Below are 20,720 nucleotides of genomic sequence, written 5' to 3'. Positions count from 1 at the left end.
TGCCCTCTGAATCTCCATTCCCCTGAATGTGCTTCTACTCTTTTTGGCTTTAATTCCTCTGCTATCATTAGCAACCCCCCCCCCTTCCCCCAATCCTGTTCCTTCTGTCCTCTTGCATATATATTCCTTGCATTCTGTTCCTATGACTATATCATCTTCATTCAGCTAAGTTTCACTAATGCCCCATAACTTTTGGCCACATTGCTCTAACCAATGCCAAAAAACTCTTCACCTTTATTCTGAATACTTTTGCCATTTAGCATACATACACCCTCTGTCTGGAAAGAAACTGAACTTTTGATAGAAAATAAAACACAGGCAAATTATAATTATTGAAATCATTTATTTCAATCAATATACTCTCCCTCAGCTTCGATACAGCATTTGGCATGGTCAATTAATTTGTTAAATGAGTTTTTTATATCGGTTTTTGGGATACTGTTAAGGGTCGTGGTTACTGTCGCGTGAACATTTTCAGTGGTGTTGTATCACTTTCTTTTCATTGGCAAATGAAGTCGGGGTAAGAGAAAGCAGTCATAGGGTGCTAAATCAGGTGAATACCATGAGTGATCCAACACACAAACTTGGTTTTTGCTCAAAAACTGTCTCACAATGTTCGAACGATTAGATGGTGCTTTATAGCGCAAAACTGGCCAGCTGCCTGCATCACAATATTTATGCCATACACGACGAATTCTCGCTATCAGTCACTTCAAAACTCAAGATAAAATTTTCGAGATAAAACTCACCATTGACCTTTTGGCCAGGCGGAATGAATTCTTTGTGGATAATGCCCTTGGAATCGTAGAAACAAATCAGCATTGTGTTTACTTTTCACTTCTCCAAGTGACTTTTTTTCGGATGTCCCTCTTCTGGTGGTCCCCCCTCAGCACTCTGGCATTTTGTTTCGGGCTCATACTCAAAACACCATGTTTCATTACCAGTAATGATCATTTCAAGGAAGTTTAGTCCTTATGAGGTTTTAGTGAAGTCCTTGCAGCATTCAATTCAATACATTTTTTGGTCATCAGTCAACTTGTGGGGAACAAATCGCAAATTCAATTTACAAAGGCCCAAACTCTCAGTCAAAATGTTGTGCACAGTTGATTTTGGAATCCCTAATTCATCTTCAATCAATCTCACAGACGATTTCAGGTTTTCTTTGATGAAATCACGCTCTTTTTGGATGTTAACTTCACTCAGTCTAGTTTTTGGATGACCCGGCGTTTCGTCGTTTTCAAGCATCTCACGACCAGTTTGAAACTCTTAAGCCACTCGTAAACTTGAGTACGGAATAAGCATTCATCACTGTATGCTTTTCGAAGCATTTGATGCTTTTCAGTAAAACTTTTACTAAGTTTAACACAAAAGTCAATTGCAGCTCTCTGTTTGAAACTCATTTTCAGATCGTTCGTCAAAACACAGTCACTCTTGTCACTATAACTTGCCTTCTAACGAAACAAATATTATAAACAGTTGACACGACACTAATGAAGGCTGCCACTTTCGACAACAAAAATGATACAACAGGTGGCGCCACTAGTTTCTATTTTCGAAAAATTCGGTTTCTTTTTGGACAAAGGGTGTAAACTGCAATATACCCGTCAATCTCGTTTATTTCTTGTACCGCTTATCCCACTAAAGTTAAGAACCTGGAGTACTACATTCAGCATCATATGATTACTCTCCTAGTTACTAACTTCTGGATCCTGACCCATGCTCACCTGCATTCAACATCCTCCTAAGCATTCTAGTTTTTCTCATTCTGCATTTCCAAACTCTCACTAAACAACACTTTCACAAGTCCTGCCCCAAATCCATTCAACTGCAAGCCATCCACCTTATATAAATCATTACCTCCATCAAACTCACTCCACACATCCACAAACAACACACTGTTTCTCATGCACACTCTCTACATTATCTTATTTATGATTATTGCTCTCTGTTTCTGCTAGCTTCAATCATACACTGACAAAAAAATTCTCAACTTTTACTTTTTCGCTCTTGTTTTTTTTCATGCACTAGCAACTTTTTCATATCTTCTGGCATCGCTCAAATGCGCTAAAACTTCCTGGTACAACTCTTTGTTTGCCATCTGACTATGTGGTACAAATTCATAATGGACAATGCCTTTCCAATCAAAAAACACAACCAACATCACTGATCTGCCCTTTTTAAAATGCTTAAACCACTCATAATACTGCGTTTAGCTCATACAGTTCTCCCCATATGCATAGTACCAAAAATTAACATCTCTTTCACCTTCAAACTCTTCATCTTCATGGCATCACTAACATCCTTAATCTTGGCGCTAGGAAAACACTTGTGTTAAATTCTCTTTAAACATTCATCTTATTAATGAATCACCATAAAAATATTCAATCCTTATTCTCATGCTTTCACTCTTTTGCACTCTGCTGTTTCTCACCTTACATCTCCCCTTTGCTTCTGTGTTATGCCATACACCTTGTGTTTCTCCAACCGCTCAGGATAGTGCACTTATGTAGATTTCTCCACAGAGCACTATCTTTTCCATTACCCATCTGGTCATTCTCTTTATTTTCAACTGTTTCATTTTTGTAGTCACTCATGCCACATGTAGCATCGATTATTCTTATCATTAATAGCATCATCATTCTTCTTACTCTCCTGACACTTCCTGACACCCCCCCCCTCTAGAAATACAACTATATTTCTAGAGGGGGGGGGGGCTACTGATTACTTTGTTTACTTATGAAGTTTTTGTATATAAATTTAAAATAATTTGCATGCTGTATCATACATCACTACACCAATGCAATTTCAACATGTGTAATTATGATCACTACAGCATATGCAAAATGTATTTGCTCTTGAAACACTTATGGCAAAAATGCTCACCAGTTGGTTTTCCTTCCATAAATCTCTGATTCTATGAAGCACATACATTTTGCATATGCTGTAGTGATCACAATTACACATGTTGAAATTGCATTGGTGTAGTGATGTATGATACAGCATGCAAATTATTTTAAATTTATATACAAAAACTTCATAAGTAAACAAAGTAATCAGTAGCCCCCCCCCTCTAGAAATATAGTTGTATTTGCATATCCTAGTACAGTCTTACCTCGGTTAATGTTACCTCTGTTAACAAAGCCTTGATATAACGAAGTCCGCTATTTCAAGCCCCGTTTTACGTAAAAATATTAAAATTTTAAGGTCAACACCGGCAATCATCCGATTGGCGAACGATGGCGACTTGTCATGTACTCCCAAGCTGTGGGTGTCTGTTTTAACAATTTCATGTGTCATCCGCATAATTTAGTCATTGCTTATGCTTTATTGGGTGTGTTTCAGTGTGGTGCATTGCAATAAATGATGTATGTTCTCTGATAGCATTATTTTAGATTTTGTAAATATTCATATTTAGTTAAAATGTCAGAATCAAGGAAAAGAAAAGCAATTTCTTTAGAAACTAAATTAAATATTGTACAATGTGTTGAAAGGGGTGAAAGAAAATCTGATGTGTCACATTCTTTAGGATTAGCTCAGTCAACTTTAACAACCGTACTTAGTCAATCAGAAAAAATAAAACAGTCTGCTCAGAATTGTACAGATGTTACAGCAGCAAAATTATAAGTTTCCAGAAAAACTAAAAGTAATAAATGAACGTGAAAAATTTTCACCAAATTTGGTGTTCAATGTTGATGAAAGCAGTTTGTTCTTGCCATTTCTATTGAAGAAAAATCAGCAGCTAGGTTCAAAGCAGCCAAAGACTGTTTAACTTTACTCCTTGGATCAAATGGCTCTGGCGATTTTAAATTAAAATTGTTATTAGTTTACCATTCGGAAAATCTGAGGACGTTAAAAGGTAACATAAAAACAAATTTACTATAATATAGAAAGCTAATAGAAACTCATGGATTACCAAGGATTTATTTACTGATTAGTCTGTTAACCATTTTTGTCCAGAAGTGAAACGGTATTGCAAAAAAAATAATTTTGAAGAAAAAGCTCTTTTGTTGTTAGACAATGCTCTGAAACATCCTACTGATCTTAATAGTACGTTAGACACATGCATTCCTGTCAAAGTTGTCTTTCTTCCAGCAAATACCACTTTCCTGATTCAACCGATGGATCAGGGAGTAATATGAACATTTAAAGCTTATTATCTGCATGGTACATTAAGCAATTTAATTGAACTAGAAGATAAAGAGCAAATGTCAATTAAAACTTTCTGAAAAAATTACACCATTAAAGACGCAATGGAAAACATTAATAGCTCTTGGAAAGAAGTCGCTCAGAAATGCTTAAATGGAGTTTGACATAAATTATGGCCAGAAGTTGTTAGAAGGAGAAAATAACATTCAAGAGATTAAAAATTAAGTTATCCAGATGGCTCAATCAATAGGTTTCAAAAATGTCAACGAAGAGGATGTAAGAAATTTATATTAAGTGCAGAAGATGATGGTTTTTCAGTGGAAGATTTAGAAAAACTTGTTAGCAACAAAGCCAAAGAAAATGAAGACAAAAATTAAAGACGTTCCTACCGAAAAAGTGTTAGCAACCAAAGATTTAAAAAGGTGCTTGAATGACATTGAAAACGTTTTAAATTTTTTTCAGTGAAAATTATCCTGATTTAAGAAGAAGTGTTATTAAGCAATCAGTGTTAAATGCAATAAATCTGTATAGGCAATTGTTAAATGAAAGAGAAAAAAAAAGCATAAACAATCAACTTTAGATTCGTATTTTAAAATATTGTGATTTTATCTTTGTTAGGTATGTAATATTGACTTTTTATTTAATAAAGCTTTTCTTTTTTCAAAAAAAAGTCTTTCATTTTGTTTACTTATGAACATATCCCTATTATGGCCATAGTATTTTTACCTCTGAGAATGAAGTTTCACTTAGCAAAGTAATTTCGTGGAACGCATCCTCTTCGTTAATCGAGGTGTGACCGTATTATAAAATGCTAAGATCTCTATTTTCTACAATTGATTTATTATTGCAGTTATTTTATATATGAATTCTGAATGCTATTGTTTATGTAATGAAGATGGTTTATTTTCTTATTTCCCCTACAGTACTCTCTTCAAAAATAAATCAAACATAGTATAGAAAACAACATAAATACTTAACATAAATATTCATAACATAAATACTTTCTTTTTTTTATCATCTGAGATAAAAAAATCACAATCCTATAATATGGCATTTTGTTATATATTTCAGTCTCAAATAAATGCCAGTACCAACATAGAAATCACAGGGGTAGAGTCAAAACCACTGATCCACAGTGATTGTGGTCGGGTTTAACACAATGTGGACAAAGCTGAAGTTGTTGCTGACAGCCTAGAGAAGCAGTGTAGTCTAAACCATATCCACATGGATCTAGACTTCATCAGTAAAGTACACACCCAGGTACAATGTATGCTAAAATGTACAGATGACATAAATCCATTCAACAAGCATACTCTGCTGAGATACACAAAATCATTAGAAAAGTAGAGTATGCTGGTTGAATGGATTTATGTCATCTGTACGCTTTATGTAGTTTTATATGGCAGGCATTTGATGATTTTTTAAAAATGCCATTTGCCTGCCACATAAAAGTAATGCACATTGTTGCTATTATTAATTCATGTTGATTAATTTTAATGGTATAGATGAGAACACAGACTGAGAAGAAAATAACTATTTATTAACTTATGGCTGATATTCTGTCCAGCATCTTCAGAGCACAAACTGTTTTTGTGCTCTGAAGATGCTGGATAGAATACCAGCGAAATATAGCAATAAGTTAATAAATAGTTATTTTCTTCTCAGTCTGTGTTCTCATCTATACCGTTAAAATTAATCAACATGTACGACGAACACATAAGCCTTCCCACACACATTATTAATTCAGTATTAAGATGTAACTGCTTTAGCTAATGTAATCTTAATCTTTCAGAGAGTTCTGCTGATTTTCTTTGTTTTATCCGGGACAGACCTCAGAATTCACCCAAAACTAGTCATCCTGCTCTCCTGCATAGAAAAAATAGGCGAGATAGTAATACTAACAAGGCTGTAGAAAGTTGCTAAAGAATTAAAATCATGGTGAGCGGTTTTGATTCCATGAGAACCACTCCACCAAACAAGTCCTTATAGTCATGGGAAACATCAGTGTAAGTTACAAATGGAAGCAGCACATAGAGGTGATCTTCCTGGACATTGGCAAAGCATACAAAATATGGCACAATGGGCTTTGCTTCAAACTCCTGAAGACCAAATTCCCACTAGGCAGTGATCACACTTACCAAATCCTACATCAGTGCTCACAAACTCTTAGCGAAGTAGTGGGGAATCAGATTGTCTGAACACACCATCACAGTATGTATCCCCCAAAGCGCTCTATGTTTCTAACATTCCATATCATTTCCACTATGTGATCCTGTATAGCATTGCCTTTCTATTCACAACATGACAAGTATCCCTGGAGAGCAAAGTGGTCATGTTTGAGCACCCCTGTTTCCCTGGCAACAAGTAGCCAAATACTTGAGGGGGGGGGGAGTTGCTTCATGATTCATATTGCATTTCTACTCAAAAGCAAATAGGACAGCTGTATACTGTGGTGTTGGGACGTCCCACTTAACTGACTGTTCCATTTTTGTTGGTTTGTTAATCTTATCTTTACCTCTTTAAATTCCGTTTTTATTCATTAGTTGTTGATTGATGCTCATCTGAATATAAAGAAATTTATATTATACTGCGCCACCCTATATTCAGATTAGTCTAAATAATATAGAGGAATCAATCATCAACTATACTTATATTATCACTTTATCTTCAGGCCGAGGTTATTAATAGCTTTTAAGGCTTCCGCAAAGGTCCGATTAATTTTATGAGCGGTGCAATGAAAGAAAATCAGGCAAATACCAAGTTTAACTCAACAAAAGAAAACATTTAATGTGGAATAGTACAGCATATACATTCAAGTATAACTATCTGCAAAAGGTTATCAAATTGAACAATTACAAAAATTCATATTCAGATATTAGTGACTTCTTATTTAGGTTTGAGGATTATGGCTAATGTTGACACTTCTTAATTCTTAAAGCATCAGCACTTCTTTCATATAGTTCTCTCTACCCAATTAGATGAATTAAATCATAATATTAGCTCATTTTAAAGTATTCAGAATAATTACAATCCATTAACTATCAAACATTCATTTTTCAGTTCTTTATGCTCAGTCAATAGTTGAGAATAGTTCTTAAAATTTAACCTTCCAAATGTTAAATAACTAATCTTATGACAGGCTACACGATATTCTTTCTCAGTCAGCTAACACTTAATAGATCAACATAACACTTATTATTTCGAGGGGAAAGTACTTCAGTACATCTAACATCCGACCATTAATTGACATAACATCACAGCTAAAGCATAACATCAAAATATATCTGATGGAGTTAACTGTTATTGCTTCACACAGGTTATAGAAAGGACAACTGTTACCGGGTTACAGCTTCTGTAGAAGCTTCTACATTCGATGTAGAAGCTTCTACAGCTTCTACATCGAATTCGCATAGGCACATTTGAAATTCTTGTTGACTTTTACTTTATGGCAACACAATTCTAAAGAAATCTTCCACTATAATAACTGAATTATAGACACAGAAATACACAAGTCTTGATGCACTTGGTTTAAGTTATCTACTAATTCCTTATTTTCTTCTATGTGCTAACTTCAGTTCTGCACTATTCTTCCACTAACCATTTGGAATTTATTGTAGTATCAGAACTCCCATAGAAGTAATTCAAAATGCCTATTAATTCCTTGTCCTTTCCTAGTCGATTTTTGGCATATATTAATTCCCCTTCTGCCACTCACTACCTATCTCTATGCTGTCTCTAGTGCTTCTCCTTACTTTTTACTTTTGTTTTCCAATCAACTACATTCTCTTTTTCCCACCAAAATCCGGTTCTAACCAGTTCAGCTTATATCCTGACTTTTCTCATCATACACAGTTGCTCACACTCTCTGCACGAGCTAACTAAAAATAAAATCTGTTTCTCCATTATTAGCCAATCAAATCCCATCAGTAGAATTCCATAAATTTACTTTCACTTACAGAAAGAAAAAAAAAAAAAAATATATATATATATATATGTATCACAGTTCATATAAAGTGCATTTAAATTTATATACACACAGTTTCTTATAATAAATATACACACAGTTTCTTATAATAAATTTTACAGAATAAATTAATTAAAATGAATGCCATTTTTATATAGTCTTTTTATTAATATTACATATCCTAAGGTTATATAATTAATTAATAACAAACAAAACTCAAAGCATTTATATGAATAACATATTACAAGCAAGAGACTAACAACAAATAAATTTACAAGTCTTGCTTATGACATGGTGGATTATGTTAAATATGAATGAAGTATTATAATATATAGAATATCTTCATTCACAATTTAACAAACGCTTACTCTTTCTCTGAAAACTTTTTCTTTAAAGAAAAATTTTTCACATAAGATTCATTGGTGGAGGAATCAGACTTTCATTTTTTTTTTTTTTTTGGTCTGTGATCATATCTAGTTTGGATAAAACTTGGTTCCTTATTATGACTTGTGCATTTATTCTCGTTCACTTTTTCATTAGAATTCTTATTACCTTGATTATCAAAGTCAGCATGTCTTCTATGCCTGTAGTATGGGACTGTCTCTTCAGAAATAAATTCATGTTCTCTGTTGATATTATTCTGTTTTGATTGTTTTGTATTATTTGTGTTCTTTCTGTAATTACTTTTTCCATTGTAATTCTTTCTTTTTCGCCATATTGCCTATAGTGAATACCCTAGGCAGACTAATTGGTCAGGTCTCTTCTTGAACAATTTTAGTCGGTCCGAGTGGACAATTAGAGTTATTTTTAATCCCGTTGATTCTCTTATCCGAAAGTTGACAGGAGAGTCTTTTCAACAATTTCATAAGGTCCTGTTTTCTTGTTACTAGGCTGTTGTCGTAAAAGTACTAAATTTCCAGGTTTTAATTCTTTGTAAATTCTCAATTTATTTGCATAGGCTCTACCCCTTTGTGAGCTGTTTTGACTGGCTTCCGCTACTAGGTCATGTGCAACTTTGTTTTCCGTGATCATATTGTTAAGGTACTCATCTATATCTGAAAATCCAGAATTTGCATGTGAGTCCTTGAAATCACTGGGAAACAGTGGTTCAAAACCATATAAAACCACAGCGGGGACTTCTTTTATAGCAGCATGCAGGGCTGTCCTACATGCAAAAAGGGTGTGTGAAAGGAAATTATCCCAGTTAGACAAATGATTATCAGCAAGTTTGGATAGGGTTTGTTTCAGGGTACAATTCATCCTCTCACACATTCCATTTCCCTGGGGGAATGGAATGTGTGAGAGGATGAATTTACATCAGTGAGGAGTGTTTAGGGGGTTCCATATCTTGAAATGATCATCTTAAATAATTTGTTAGCCACTGTTTGTGCAGTTTGATTCTTCATAGCTGTGGCTTCTGGAAACCTAGAAAACATATCTATCACAACGAGTATATACTTGTTTCCTTTAGAGCTAGTAGGGAGCGGACCTATGATGTCCATGGCTATAGCTTGAAAAGAGCGACTAGGGATAGGGAAAGGTTGAAGAGGAGTCTTTCCTCCGTAATTTGATTTTCTTTGACATAGATGGCATGAAGACACATAACTCTCAACATCTCATCTCATTCCATTCCACACATATCTGTCTCTTATTCTTCCCCATGTCTGAAAGAAACCTTGGTGTCCTCCTAGATCAGCATCATGAAAGGTATACAATACCCAAGGAATCATGACAGCAGGAACTACTATTTTGTCCTTCCAATTTCCGGTGATATCTTGTTTTGCTAACAGGAGGCCATCATCATCCAAGAATAAAGAATGCAGAAAGGAGTGTTCCTCCAAGATTCTCTCCTCTTTCTTGATTCGTTGATATATCCCCCCCCCCCATGTTGGGTTTTGTTACTTCATTCATATTTAACATAATCCACCATGTCTTATGACATGGTGGATTATGTTAAATATAAATGAAGTATTATAATATATAGAATATCTTCATTCACAATTTAACAGTAGCTAGCTAAACAAAGAACATAAGCTACTCCTATACAAGATGTTAATCAGGCCAGTCCTAGCATATGGCTTGTCCATCTGGAGTCATATGACACATTCAGTTACCAAACTACAAGTAATCCAAAAACCAAATGTTTATGAATTGCATTCAATGCACCATGGTTCATAAGAAAATTATAGCTTCGCCAAGAAGCCTGTATCCCTGAGTTCAAAACTTTCTTATGCAAAAGAGCTGTAAAAATTCTTGGCAAATGCCACAATCGACCTTAATCCATTAATCTGCCAAACTGTAGACCCAGGGGCACGCCAAGGGTATTTGCCACCCAGGCGCAAACTTTTATTGGCTGCCCCTAATACTGCATTATATAATCCAAATTAGATATTAGCTGCATAAAATTCTGCCCTATCAATGTTGCAGCCTGGGTGCGGTGCACCCCTTGCACCTCGGGTTGGCACGGCCGTATGTAGACTACATTCAGCATGAGCCAGCAAAACATAAATATCCAAAATCATGTCAAACAAGTAAAGTTTTTAAACTTGCTGCCAGAGGCCCAAAATGGGCAAGCCAAAGGCTCGATGATATTCTTAGCCTCTTATCAACATTCAAGTATCTCACGACAAACATCTCAAAAACCTGCACTGAAACAGGTAAAGAATTTTTAACTTAATTTTTAAGCCAAGTTTTCCTATTCCCTTATTCCAAGTGGATTAAGTGACTACAGGACCAATCATTCCATTGTATCAGGACATTTAACCTAAGTATGTTCCTGAATCTAGCTCCCACCAATGAGACCTCAATAAAAGTTGAAACTGGCCTTAACAAATGCATAGCAATATACATATATGAAAGGAAGTGTGCTGCATATTATGGGATAGTGAGGGTTAATCTAAAGTCAAACAGCTTCTATATACAAGGAGCCTAGTATGAAGATACCTCTTTTGAAGATTTTGTTTGCTTATCTTGAGAAAGGATAAAAAAAAGATATAATTTCTTGTCCAGTGTAATTTAATAAATTGAGTATTCAGCTCATATTATTTTATTATTATACAGGCACCTCCATGGAGTCCGAAGAGACTCATAGCGGGAGACCCAATCTATCTTACCTCTCCTTGAACCCATTAACAAACAAAGCACTCACAACTGACTCTGGCAACCCATTCCACCCATTCACCACTCTGAAAGCAAAAATTCTAGTCCTCACACCCTGCTAATCACACCTTTATTCAACTTTAGGGATGACCCCTTATTCTGGTCCGTCTAGCCATGCACTGAAACATTTCCCCTGCATCAATCCTATAAAACCCTTTAAGCAACTTAAATGTTTCTATCATATCCCCTCTTTTTTCCCATCAACCAACTGTAATCTACATACCCTCAATCTGTCCTCATAGGGAACATTCCACGGGTCACTCACCATCTTGGTCACTTGCCTCTTCCTCCTCTCCAAGAAATCCAGGGGACCAGACTTGAGCACAGTAGTCCAGATGTGTATCAATGCCTTATAAAGAGGAATAATAACTTCCTTATCTCTACATGTTAATGTGTTCTTCAATAGCCAAGTAATCTTATGGGCTACTTTAGCAACAAGTTCTAAACTTTAACTCTCTGTCTGCTACCACCCCTAAATCTCTAGCTTCTATTTCCTGGAGTACAGTGCCATCAATGTTATACAGCTTTATCTTTTGTCATGCATTATCTTTTGCCCTTACTGACAGCCTATTTAAATTGTTCTGCAAGCTCTCCACAATGCTTTGATTAACTATTATTTTATCTAATTTTGCATCATCAGCAAATAACTAATATATACTTTCATGTTATTTCCTATATCATTTATGTACAAATTAAACAGCAATGGTCCCAGCACTGAACCTTGCAGCACACCTCTAGTCACCTATTTTCACCTCAATTCTGCCCCTTGATATACCACTATTTGATATCTGTCCAGCAGCTACCCTCTTATCCACAACAGTGTCATGTCCATCTCCTCATTTGTTCTGATTTGTGTAACAGAGTTCCATGCAGTATTCTGTCATATGCCTTTGCAAAATGCTACAAAATCATCATGTAGCTATTCCCTTTACCCAACTCAACTATTGCTCTATTATATATATATATATATATATATATATATAATATTTTATATGTATATTAAAGTTAGTATATTACCATCAGCAGTGTTGTAATTATTGACTTGTATTGTTTCATTCTTGTAATCAATGATAAATCCTCTAACACAATTTTTATGTTGATAAGTTATCTGAAAACCAAAACTGAAATTATGGATGATCTAAACATTGAATATGTTGTGTTATTTAAATATAATAATACAATCTTTTTCAGTGCCATACTCTGGCATCATTATTAAGAATATTTATAAATGAATACACATTTACATAATAAACAAAAACTAGAAATGAAAATTCTACATAAATTTTATCCTTACTCATAATTCTGGTAGTAATGCCTTATTTAGGAAGATTTTCTTACTGCATTTTTATGATCTGATGGAAAAGAATCACACAACCATTATACATTTTTTAATTCTTTAGAAATTTTCTGTTGCGCTATTTCCAAGTTTTAGTATTATAGATAACTACACAATATAAAGATACATGGTTTTACATATTATTCAGATCTTCAAGAACTTCAAAGTATATGGCAATCAAGAGGACCTAGCCTGAACATTCCTGTTGTGGTAAGCAAGAAACCTTAAAAAATATCCTTAGAGAAATGCAAGGTGCATAAAAAGTGATGGGAAATATCATAAGGGTGAAGAAAATACTTCTAAACAAGTGGAAAAGTTTATCTCAACACTGCAGATCCAGTAATCATGGATCTGTAGTGTTGAGATAAACCACTTTTTCAGAGGAAATATACTATTTACATAAGAATCATCATGGACTTTCTTGTGAACATAAATGAGAAATTGTTAAACATAATCTTCATGTTTTTATTCCAATGCACGTCAGAATTACACTTTTGTAACCACATAAAACATTCACCTTGGTAATTTTGCTAGAACAGGTGTTCAGGATGTAGTTCATTCATCCTGATGCAACTCTGCACTCTTCTTATCATTGGAGTTTGTAGTCTTCCAAATAGTCCTTGATCATCTCTGATTTCCTGACAGCCATTTTCACCATGCTGTTACAGTTTTTCCATTCTTTCTACAGGAATTGAATGCACCAGATCTTTTAAATAGCCCAGATATAGAAATCCATGAGATTTAGGTCAGGTTATTCATCCATCCACCTCTTTCTGTCATTGAGCACTGTACCTTTGATTTGGATGTTTTCTTCTTACTCATATGAGAAATTGGGTTGGTATGCCATTATCATAAATCAGATGCTTTGATGATGTTGAATAGGGAATGCCCCATAAGTTCTGGTAGATCATGTAGGTAATACAGGTATGCAGCTCTGGAAGAACATTCTATCCTATCAAACTGTCTTCTCCTAGAATACCTACATATGCAATGCTTATGTCACATTTCAGCACTAGCATGTGGATTCTTGTCAGCCCAAACATGGCAATTATGGAAATTGAATATGTTATCATGACTAATGGCTGCCTCATCAAAAAAGACGGTATGGTTTTTTTTTTTTTTTTACAAACTGTCTTTTTTGCTGATGAGGAGGAAAATTGGGATTTTGGGTGCATTATATATTACAGCATCCATTACCTAGAATAGACTCTTGGTGGATAGTTGGCAGATCCAAGAGGTTGAATGCATTGATTGTGATAGAGGTATAGCAAAACTGTTGGTGTAAGATATGTCAAATAGTGCCACAGGTAATGTACTCTATCAATGCCTTCTTGTGCTTGTACTAAGAGGTAGTTCAGAAATATTCACGATATTTTTAATGTCATTGGTTCATTCTTAATGAAAACAAGTTTATATTGACAATAGTTGATTTGAATACCCATTTTTGCTGAAATTTTTTCACTTATTTAAAATTGTTCTCTTTACCTTTACAATACTTACCATCACTTTTTATACATCTGGTATATTATTTTTTATTTTATGAAATACTGTATTAAATAATTCATGCTGTTTGCTATACTGCAAGAAAGTGTAAGAATATCCTTTGAGAAATATATCCGTTTTATTTTATGAAGAAGCAGTATGTTAAATAATTTACACTGTTTGCTGTATGCCTCAAAATGCTTTAACAGATAAAACAACTATGCTAATAAACTGCTGATTTCATATTCTTAGTTATTCACTGTTTCATGTACTAATAAATTTATAAGCCCCTTGGGCAAGCTTCTAAATTTATTATTATATGAACACCTCCAAGGATGTCATCGCAGGAGAGCAGTCTACTCTGCACACCTTACCATCTTCACTATTTAATCCTCCATCTACACACACAATGCCAGTATCTCTATCTATGCAAAACACCATCTACTGCCCAATTAATAGTATGCTCTTGAATTTCCAGAAGAACAATTCTGATACCTCTGTACTTAATCAGCTAACTTGTCTTCAGTTAAAAAAGTCCATATAAAGGCTTCTTTCATCATGATTAGACTTAAACTCCATGTTTATAATTATCATCATCATTCTTGTCAAGGATTTAGGCCTAGTGTGGCTTCTGGACTTAGAAGTCATCAGTGAATCTCTTAAGAGGACATCCGTTTATAAATATGCTACTGTTTTTAGGAACCAAAAAACATGACTACAGGAGTCCTAAAGTGTCTTCTTCAATAAAGTTCCATGTTTGTTTCTAGGGTAGGGTTTCCAGACTATATAAAAAAATAAAGAAAAATTTAAAGAAACATTAAGAGCTGTTGGACGGAAAGTCTAAGGATGAAATTTTTCCTAATGACTGTACAACTTAGAGCACATCAGTGCCATGTGAAGTAAGGTGGTGTTTTTCCAAATTTCATAAGTCAAAACTTAGTTAAAATGAATCATTTTGTCTATGGAATAACGCACTCAATGATTAAAATACTTTCTGTGATCAATTATAATAGCATTCACCTAATGTGATCTATGCTCTGGTCCAGTTTTCTCACATTAGTCAGTGTTTTTGTCTATATTTTTTGCCTGTGCATTAGAGCACATTGCTTCTCTGGATTCAGCAGAAAAAGTTCCTTCCATTTGATCAGATGAAAGAACAGTACTGAAGAACAACCACTACATTTGTGGGGATGACTCTCCCACACACACACAGCCTCATGTGGTCTGGTAGTCTCATGCTGCTTCCCCTCCCCCCTCCATCTGTTTCAGCAAGATAGGCCAGGATTAGTCAGCTGGTGGATTTGCCTAAAAGGATGAACAGCTGCAGTAAGTATCCTTCCCTGTGGTTCAGAGACAGAATCCAAGGGTTGCTGTGCTGTCAATATGTTGTCTGGGGTAAATCTAGTGTTACACTTATGAGTGCATTCCATTTGATCAGATGGAAGAACAACCACTACATTTGCATGTGGGGGACCCCCCCACACACACACACAGTCTCATGTCAGATAGTGCGAGATAGTGGATATTCATGTGTGGATGTGGAGATATTGTAACCAATTCTCTCTCCTTTTGAGTATGAGTCTTTCATTCTCATTAACAGAGCACTCAAAAAGCCCTATTGCAACATCAACAGACAATAAAAAAAAAATTTTTTTTAAATCAATAAAGCAGCACCTATAACTATGCTATACTTATCATTCTAGTAATATATTCAGTAGGTGAACATCCAATTAGGAAGATGTTGCTCTTCTTTATCTGAAAGATCAGCTGGATCCTGAGAATCTGTTTTGAAAAATCTGTTCTGGAGGCATTCTCATTCAAACATCCTCCCTGAAACAATCAGAGCAACTCATTTATGCAACATCAATCAGGGGAATACTAATCATAGTAATCCCTCTACAAAACTGAACTCTTCTCTAGAAGTCCAATTAGAATGGGCCTCCTCAATGTTTCTAATAAGATTTTCTCCAAATAAAAAGATCAAGGAGAGAAAGCCATAAAAAGAATTCTCATACATTCAGATGGTATCCTGATACTGACCAGGAATGTTATCCTTATATTTAATATACTGAGACCTGCAACAAAAGAGAAAGCAGGGTATTTCAACTGCCCTATCATGCTCTACATTGCAAATACTTTGTGTGTTTCAAATGCCCACAGTATGATCATGTTTGGACAATTCTGTCACAGATCTGCAATCTTTTACTACCAAAATTGGCACAGATGGCAGATCTGTTATCTGTGCCCATTTTGGTAGTAAAGATTGTATAATAAAGAAAACAAAGATTGTAAAACAAAACACATGAACTAACTGTGAGGGAAATCTTTCAAAGTGGAAGGATGAGAAAGATTCAAATGATCAACACAGAGCAGAACATACATTATCAGAAGGTGACGAGGAAATTACCACAACAACATCTAGTGACACATCCTTTTACACTGAAAAGGTAAGAATTAAAGTATCTAAGAGGATATTAATGTACATTACTGTCCAGTCTTCTCATAACTAACTACATCATTCCTGAATATATGATCTACTTATAATCTCAATTAAAGAAGAGTATGCCCTCATAGCTGAAAGCAAATACACCAAATTATTCCATTACGTCAAAAGTCACTCCTTATAATGGAAAATAATGGGCATGTACCTCAAAGAATAAATTATCAATTAGTGGCTCTGGATATGACATGGCCACTAATCATTTGGGGGGTGCTTAAGGGTCAAAGCTGTATAACTGAGAGGAGACCTCCACATAGCCTTTAAAGGAATGTGGAGAACCGACCAGGGCTTCTGACCTAATGTCCAATCCTCACCTTCTCGTGGTGCACCCTGTTGGGTATCTTCTTTGATACTGAACGAACGAGGATGGGCTGGCAATTTGGGATTTAGCCGACCATATTGTATTCTTATTGGTTAAACCAAAATAAAAAATGATGGTACAACATGACAAAATTTCATGCTGGCTGGGGCGTTGCCCCATTAAACAAGGCCCCCGTTGTTTTCGCCAGGGAACCAGGGCGAACAGCGAAAAGTCAGCTACTGGAACAAATCTGAAAATAAACCCCAGCTCAACATCACCAGAGTTAAAGATCGGTACTATCAACGTAAGAAGCCTGAATGGCAAAGAAATGGAGCTAGCTGAGGAATTAGATAAGTACCAGATCGACATAATAGGGGTGACTGAAACAAAAAAGACCAAAACTGGTGAGATCTTTCTGAGCAATAAATACAAAATGTTATATTCAGGCAATGACAATCAAGGAAAAGAAGGAGTAGCCATAGTATTCAACACAAAATACGAGGCTAATCTTCTTGAATGGCAGTCAGTCTCAAGTAGAGTAATGTGGGCAAATATGAGAATGGGGAACTGGACAATGAGACTTATTTGTGCCTATGGTCCCACAGAAGGTTCTACTAAGGTAGAAGTGGAGGAATTTTTTGAGGCTTTAGAAAAAGCAACTGACACAATGAAAAATGAAAAGTTGGTCCTTGTTGAGGATCTAAATAGCAGAGTAGGAAATGATTGTGAGACATACAAAAATATTTTGGGAAAATTTGGAGAAAAGAGCAAAGCTAATAATAATGGCAAATATCTGTTGGATTTCTGCTCAGGACATGGACTGGTTATTACTAACACCATGTTCCAACATAAAAATGTGCACAAATTCACATGGAGAGAAGAGGCTAGGAATAAGAAAAGTCTCATTGACTATGTTATTGTTGATAGTGATGTTTTTTCCCTGGTGCAGGACACCAGAGTGTACAGAGGATTTGAAATTGGAAGTGATCACTATTTAGTCTTGAGCAGGATAAAATTGAATTTCATATTGAAAAGAATAACATGTAAGAAAGTTTTAAAGCGAATAAAAGTTGAGCAGCTCTCAGATGTGAACTGTAGGCTAAAATACACAAAGATTATTGAAGAAAAAATGAAAGAGTTTGAGAACAGGAATCAAACCTTGGAGATTCAGTGGCAAACTCTGAAGAAAACATTGATTGATTCTGCCAGAGAGGCATGTGGTGAGGTTATCTGTAAGGATTAAAAAATCAGAACTCCCTGGTGGACACAGGAAGTTAAAGAGGCAGTGAAGGAAAAGAAGAAAGCATACCAAAAGTTCCTGTCAAATAAGTCAGCTTGTGCTCTTAGAAAATATAGAGACAAATGCAAGAATGCTAAACACTGTGTAAAACTAGCTAAACAAAAGTCATGGGAGGACTCTGGCAAGAATATAGAAAATAAATATCAAGAAGGTGGCAAAATATTCTGGAGGTTGTTGAAGCTTAAGAATGGAGGAAAGAGTGCTGTATAAGGAATTAGAGATGATAAAGGTGACATGAAAACGGGAGAAAAAGATATCCTTGAAGTATGGAGTAATTACTTTGAAAAACTGCTAAATGAAACAAGCAGTGATGACAGCACAGTAGTAAAAAACACTGACCAGGCATGCAGTCAGGAATACATATCCATACTAGAAGTAGAAAAAGCCATCAAAGGCTTGAAATGTGGAAAGGCAGCAGGAGTAGATGATATTTGACCAGAAATATTGAAGTATGGTGGTATAAGAGTCTTACAGTGGCTGCACTGCATAGTTCAGAAAGCCTGGACAGATGGACGAATTCCCGATGATTGCAGTAGAGCTCTCATAGTACCCATATATAAAAAGGGAAATAAAACTGAATGTGAGAATTACAGAGGTATTTCCCTACTGAGTGTTCCTGGCAAGATCTATGCAAGTATACTTGAGAAACGGTTGAGAAGAATTGTGGAAGAAAAGCTTGGTGAAGAACAAGCTCGATTCAGGCCAAATAGAGGCTGTCAGGATCAGATCTTTACTTTACGACAAATAGTCAAGAAAGCATGGGAATATAACAAAGATCTGTATTTAAGTTTTGTCGATCTGGAAAAGGCATATGACAAGGTGCCAAGAGAGAAGCTATTCAATATGCTTCAGTTATATGGTGTCAATGGGGCATTATATCAAGCAATACTTAGTCTTTATTTGAGTTGTAAGTCAGCAGTTAGAATTGAAGGAAGTACAGGAAGATGGTTTAATGTTAAATCTGGTGTGAGACAAGGATGTACATTATCTCCTCTGTTATTCATTATCTATATGGATCACATTATGAAGGAAAATGGTATTAAACATGATATCAAAATTGGAGATGTTAATGTCAGCTCTTTGCTTTATACGGATGATGTTATACTTCTAAATAAATATGCTACAAGTCTGCAAGATTCTCTGACTAAATTGAATAGCTGTTGTAATAGATATGGTATGAAGGTCAGCAATAAAAAGACAAAGACAATGAAAATAGGCAGAATCATTGAAAATGTCAACTGTGTTGTGAATGGAGAACCTGTGGAACAAGTAAAACATTTCAGCTATTTAGGCACGATTTTTACTGAAGATGGTAAATTAAATATACAAATAGACAACAGAATCAGCAAAGCTGGTATGGTGGGAAGTCAATTGAATAAATTCATATGGAATAAGAGAGAAATCAGTCGGAACACTAAATTAGCTGTGTACAAGACAGTGTTCAAACCAGTTTTAACTTATGGATTTGAGAGCTGGGTCAGAAGTAAAACACTTGACCAAAGACTAGAGACCACAGATATGAGAGTCCTGAGAAAGATTAGAGGCGTGAACAGATGGCATCAATGGCAATATCATATTAAAAACGAGGATATTAGGAAAGAACTTGACATTGTCAGCATCCAGGAATGCGTTAGCAGAGCTAATCTTTGGTGGTATGGTCACTTAAACAGAATGTGTGACGAAAGATTAGCAAAACAAGTGTTCTCTGCCAGGTTGGCAGGAAAACGACCCAGAGGAAGACCAAGATATAGGTGAATTGATACGGTACAAAATGCTTTAGACGATAGAAATATAAGATCTGATAATGTTGGAGTCTTGACAAGTAACAGACTGATTTGGAGGAAAATTGTAGATAGGAAATTAATAATGATGTAATTTTTTTCATGTAGTACTATCATATCCTGTACACCCCTTGAGGGTACATGGCAGGAATTTGATGATGACTAATCATTTGGATCAGTATTATCTCTACCCCAAGAGGAACTATCAGTCTTCATTGCCCTAAATGGAGCAGAATATTTGTCTTGGATTTTATTTTTCAGAAGGAAGAGATGCCTTCCACAATTCTCCAAATATGAAAATTCAAAGATTAATATTCTGCATTCTAGCAGCACCAAATTCAAAATAAGTCCACAAAGGTGGACTTATTTTGATTCAACCAAAATAAGTAATGAAATTATCCTACAATGTAATGTGGACCACAGCAAAGCCATCCAGCAGAAGTATAAGACTGTGTTCTTTTGCAATGGAGTTTTGCCATCCATGTAAGCAGCAATATTCCCTTTCACTGAGTCCCCTTCATTGTAAGCATACAGACAGTTGTCATTTACCTGTCAGCTGAATCTGTTATTGAAATAGATTCAGCTGAGAGGAGAATTGATTAATTTACCACTCAACTGCAGATATCTCCCAGAATGATCCCCAGTCATCCACATGGGGGAGCCTGTTCATGGTAGAGGGGGACTCAGTGAAGGTATTGACCCTTTCTACACTTTCTTCCCTTATTCTACTCTCTACTCCTGCATCCTATTT

The 20,720-nt window shown here is 35.4% G+C and overlaps 1 protein-coding gene across 1 annotated transcript in view; it reads left to right on the top strand.

The window, feature by feature from the left end:
• The window catches only part of LOC150108543 (KICSTOR complex protein SZT2-like), a 1,022,772-nt gene that overhangs the window by 863,601 nt on the left and 138,451 nt on the right, over positions 1–20,720 (top strand). Inside the window, exon 53 of the mRNA XM_090390485.1 lies at positions 12,754–12,815. Within this exon, the coding sequence (XP_090246611.1) occupies positions 12,754–12,815 (62 nt within the window). The remainder of the gene's footprint in view (positions 1–12,753; positions 12,816–20,720) is intronic.

The sequence above is a fragment of the Typopeltis vanoorti genome, chromosome 3 (assembly GCF_054136105.1).
Source record: "Typopeltis vanoorti isolate ZY-2024b chromosome 3, IOZ_Tvanoo_1.0, whole genome shotgun sequence".
Classification (NCBI taxonomy): Eukaryota; Metazoa; Arthropoda; class Arachnida; order Uropygi; family Thelyphonidae; genus Typopeltis; species Typopeltis vanoorti.
Note: the sequence above shows the minus strand (reverse complement) of the source record. Positions and strands in the feature narration are given on the sequence as shown.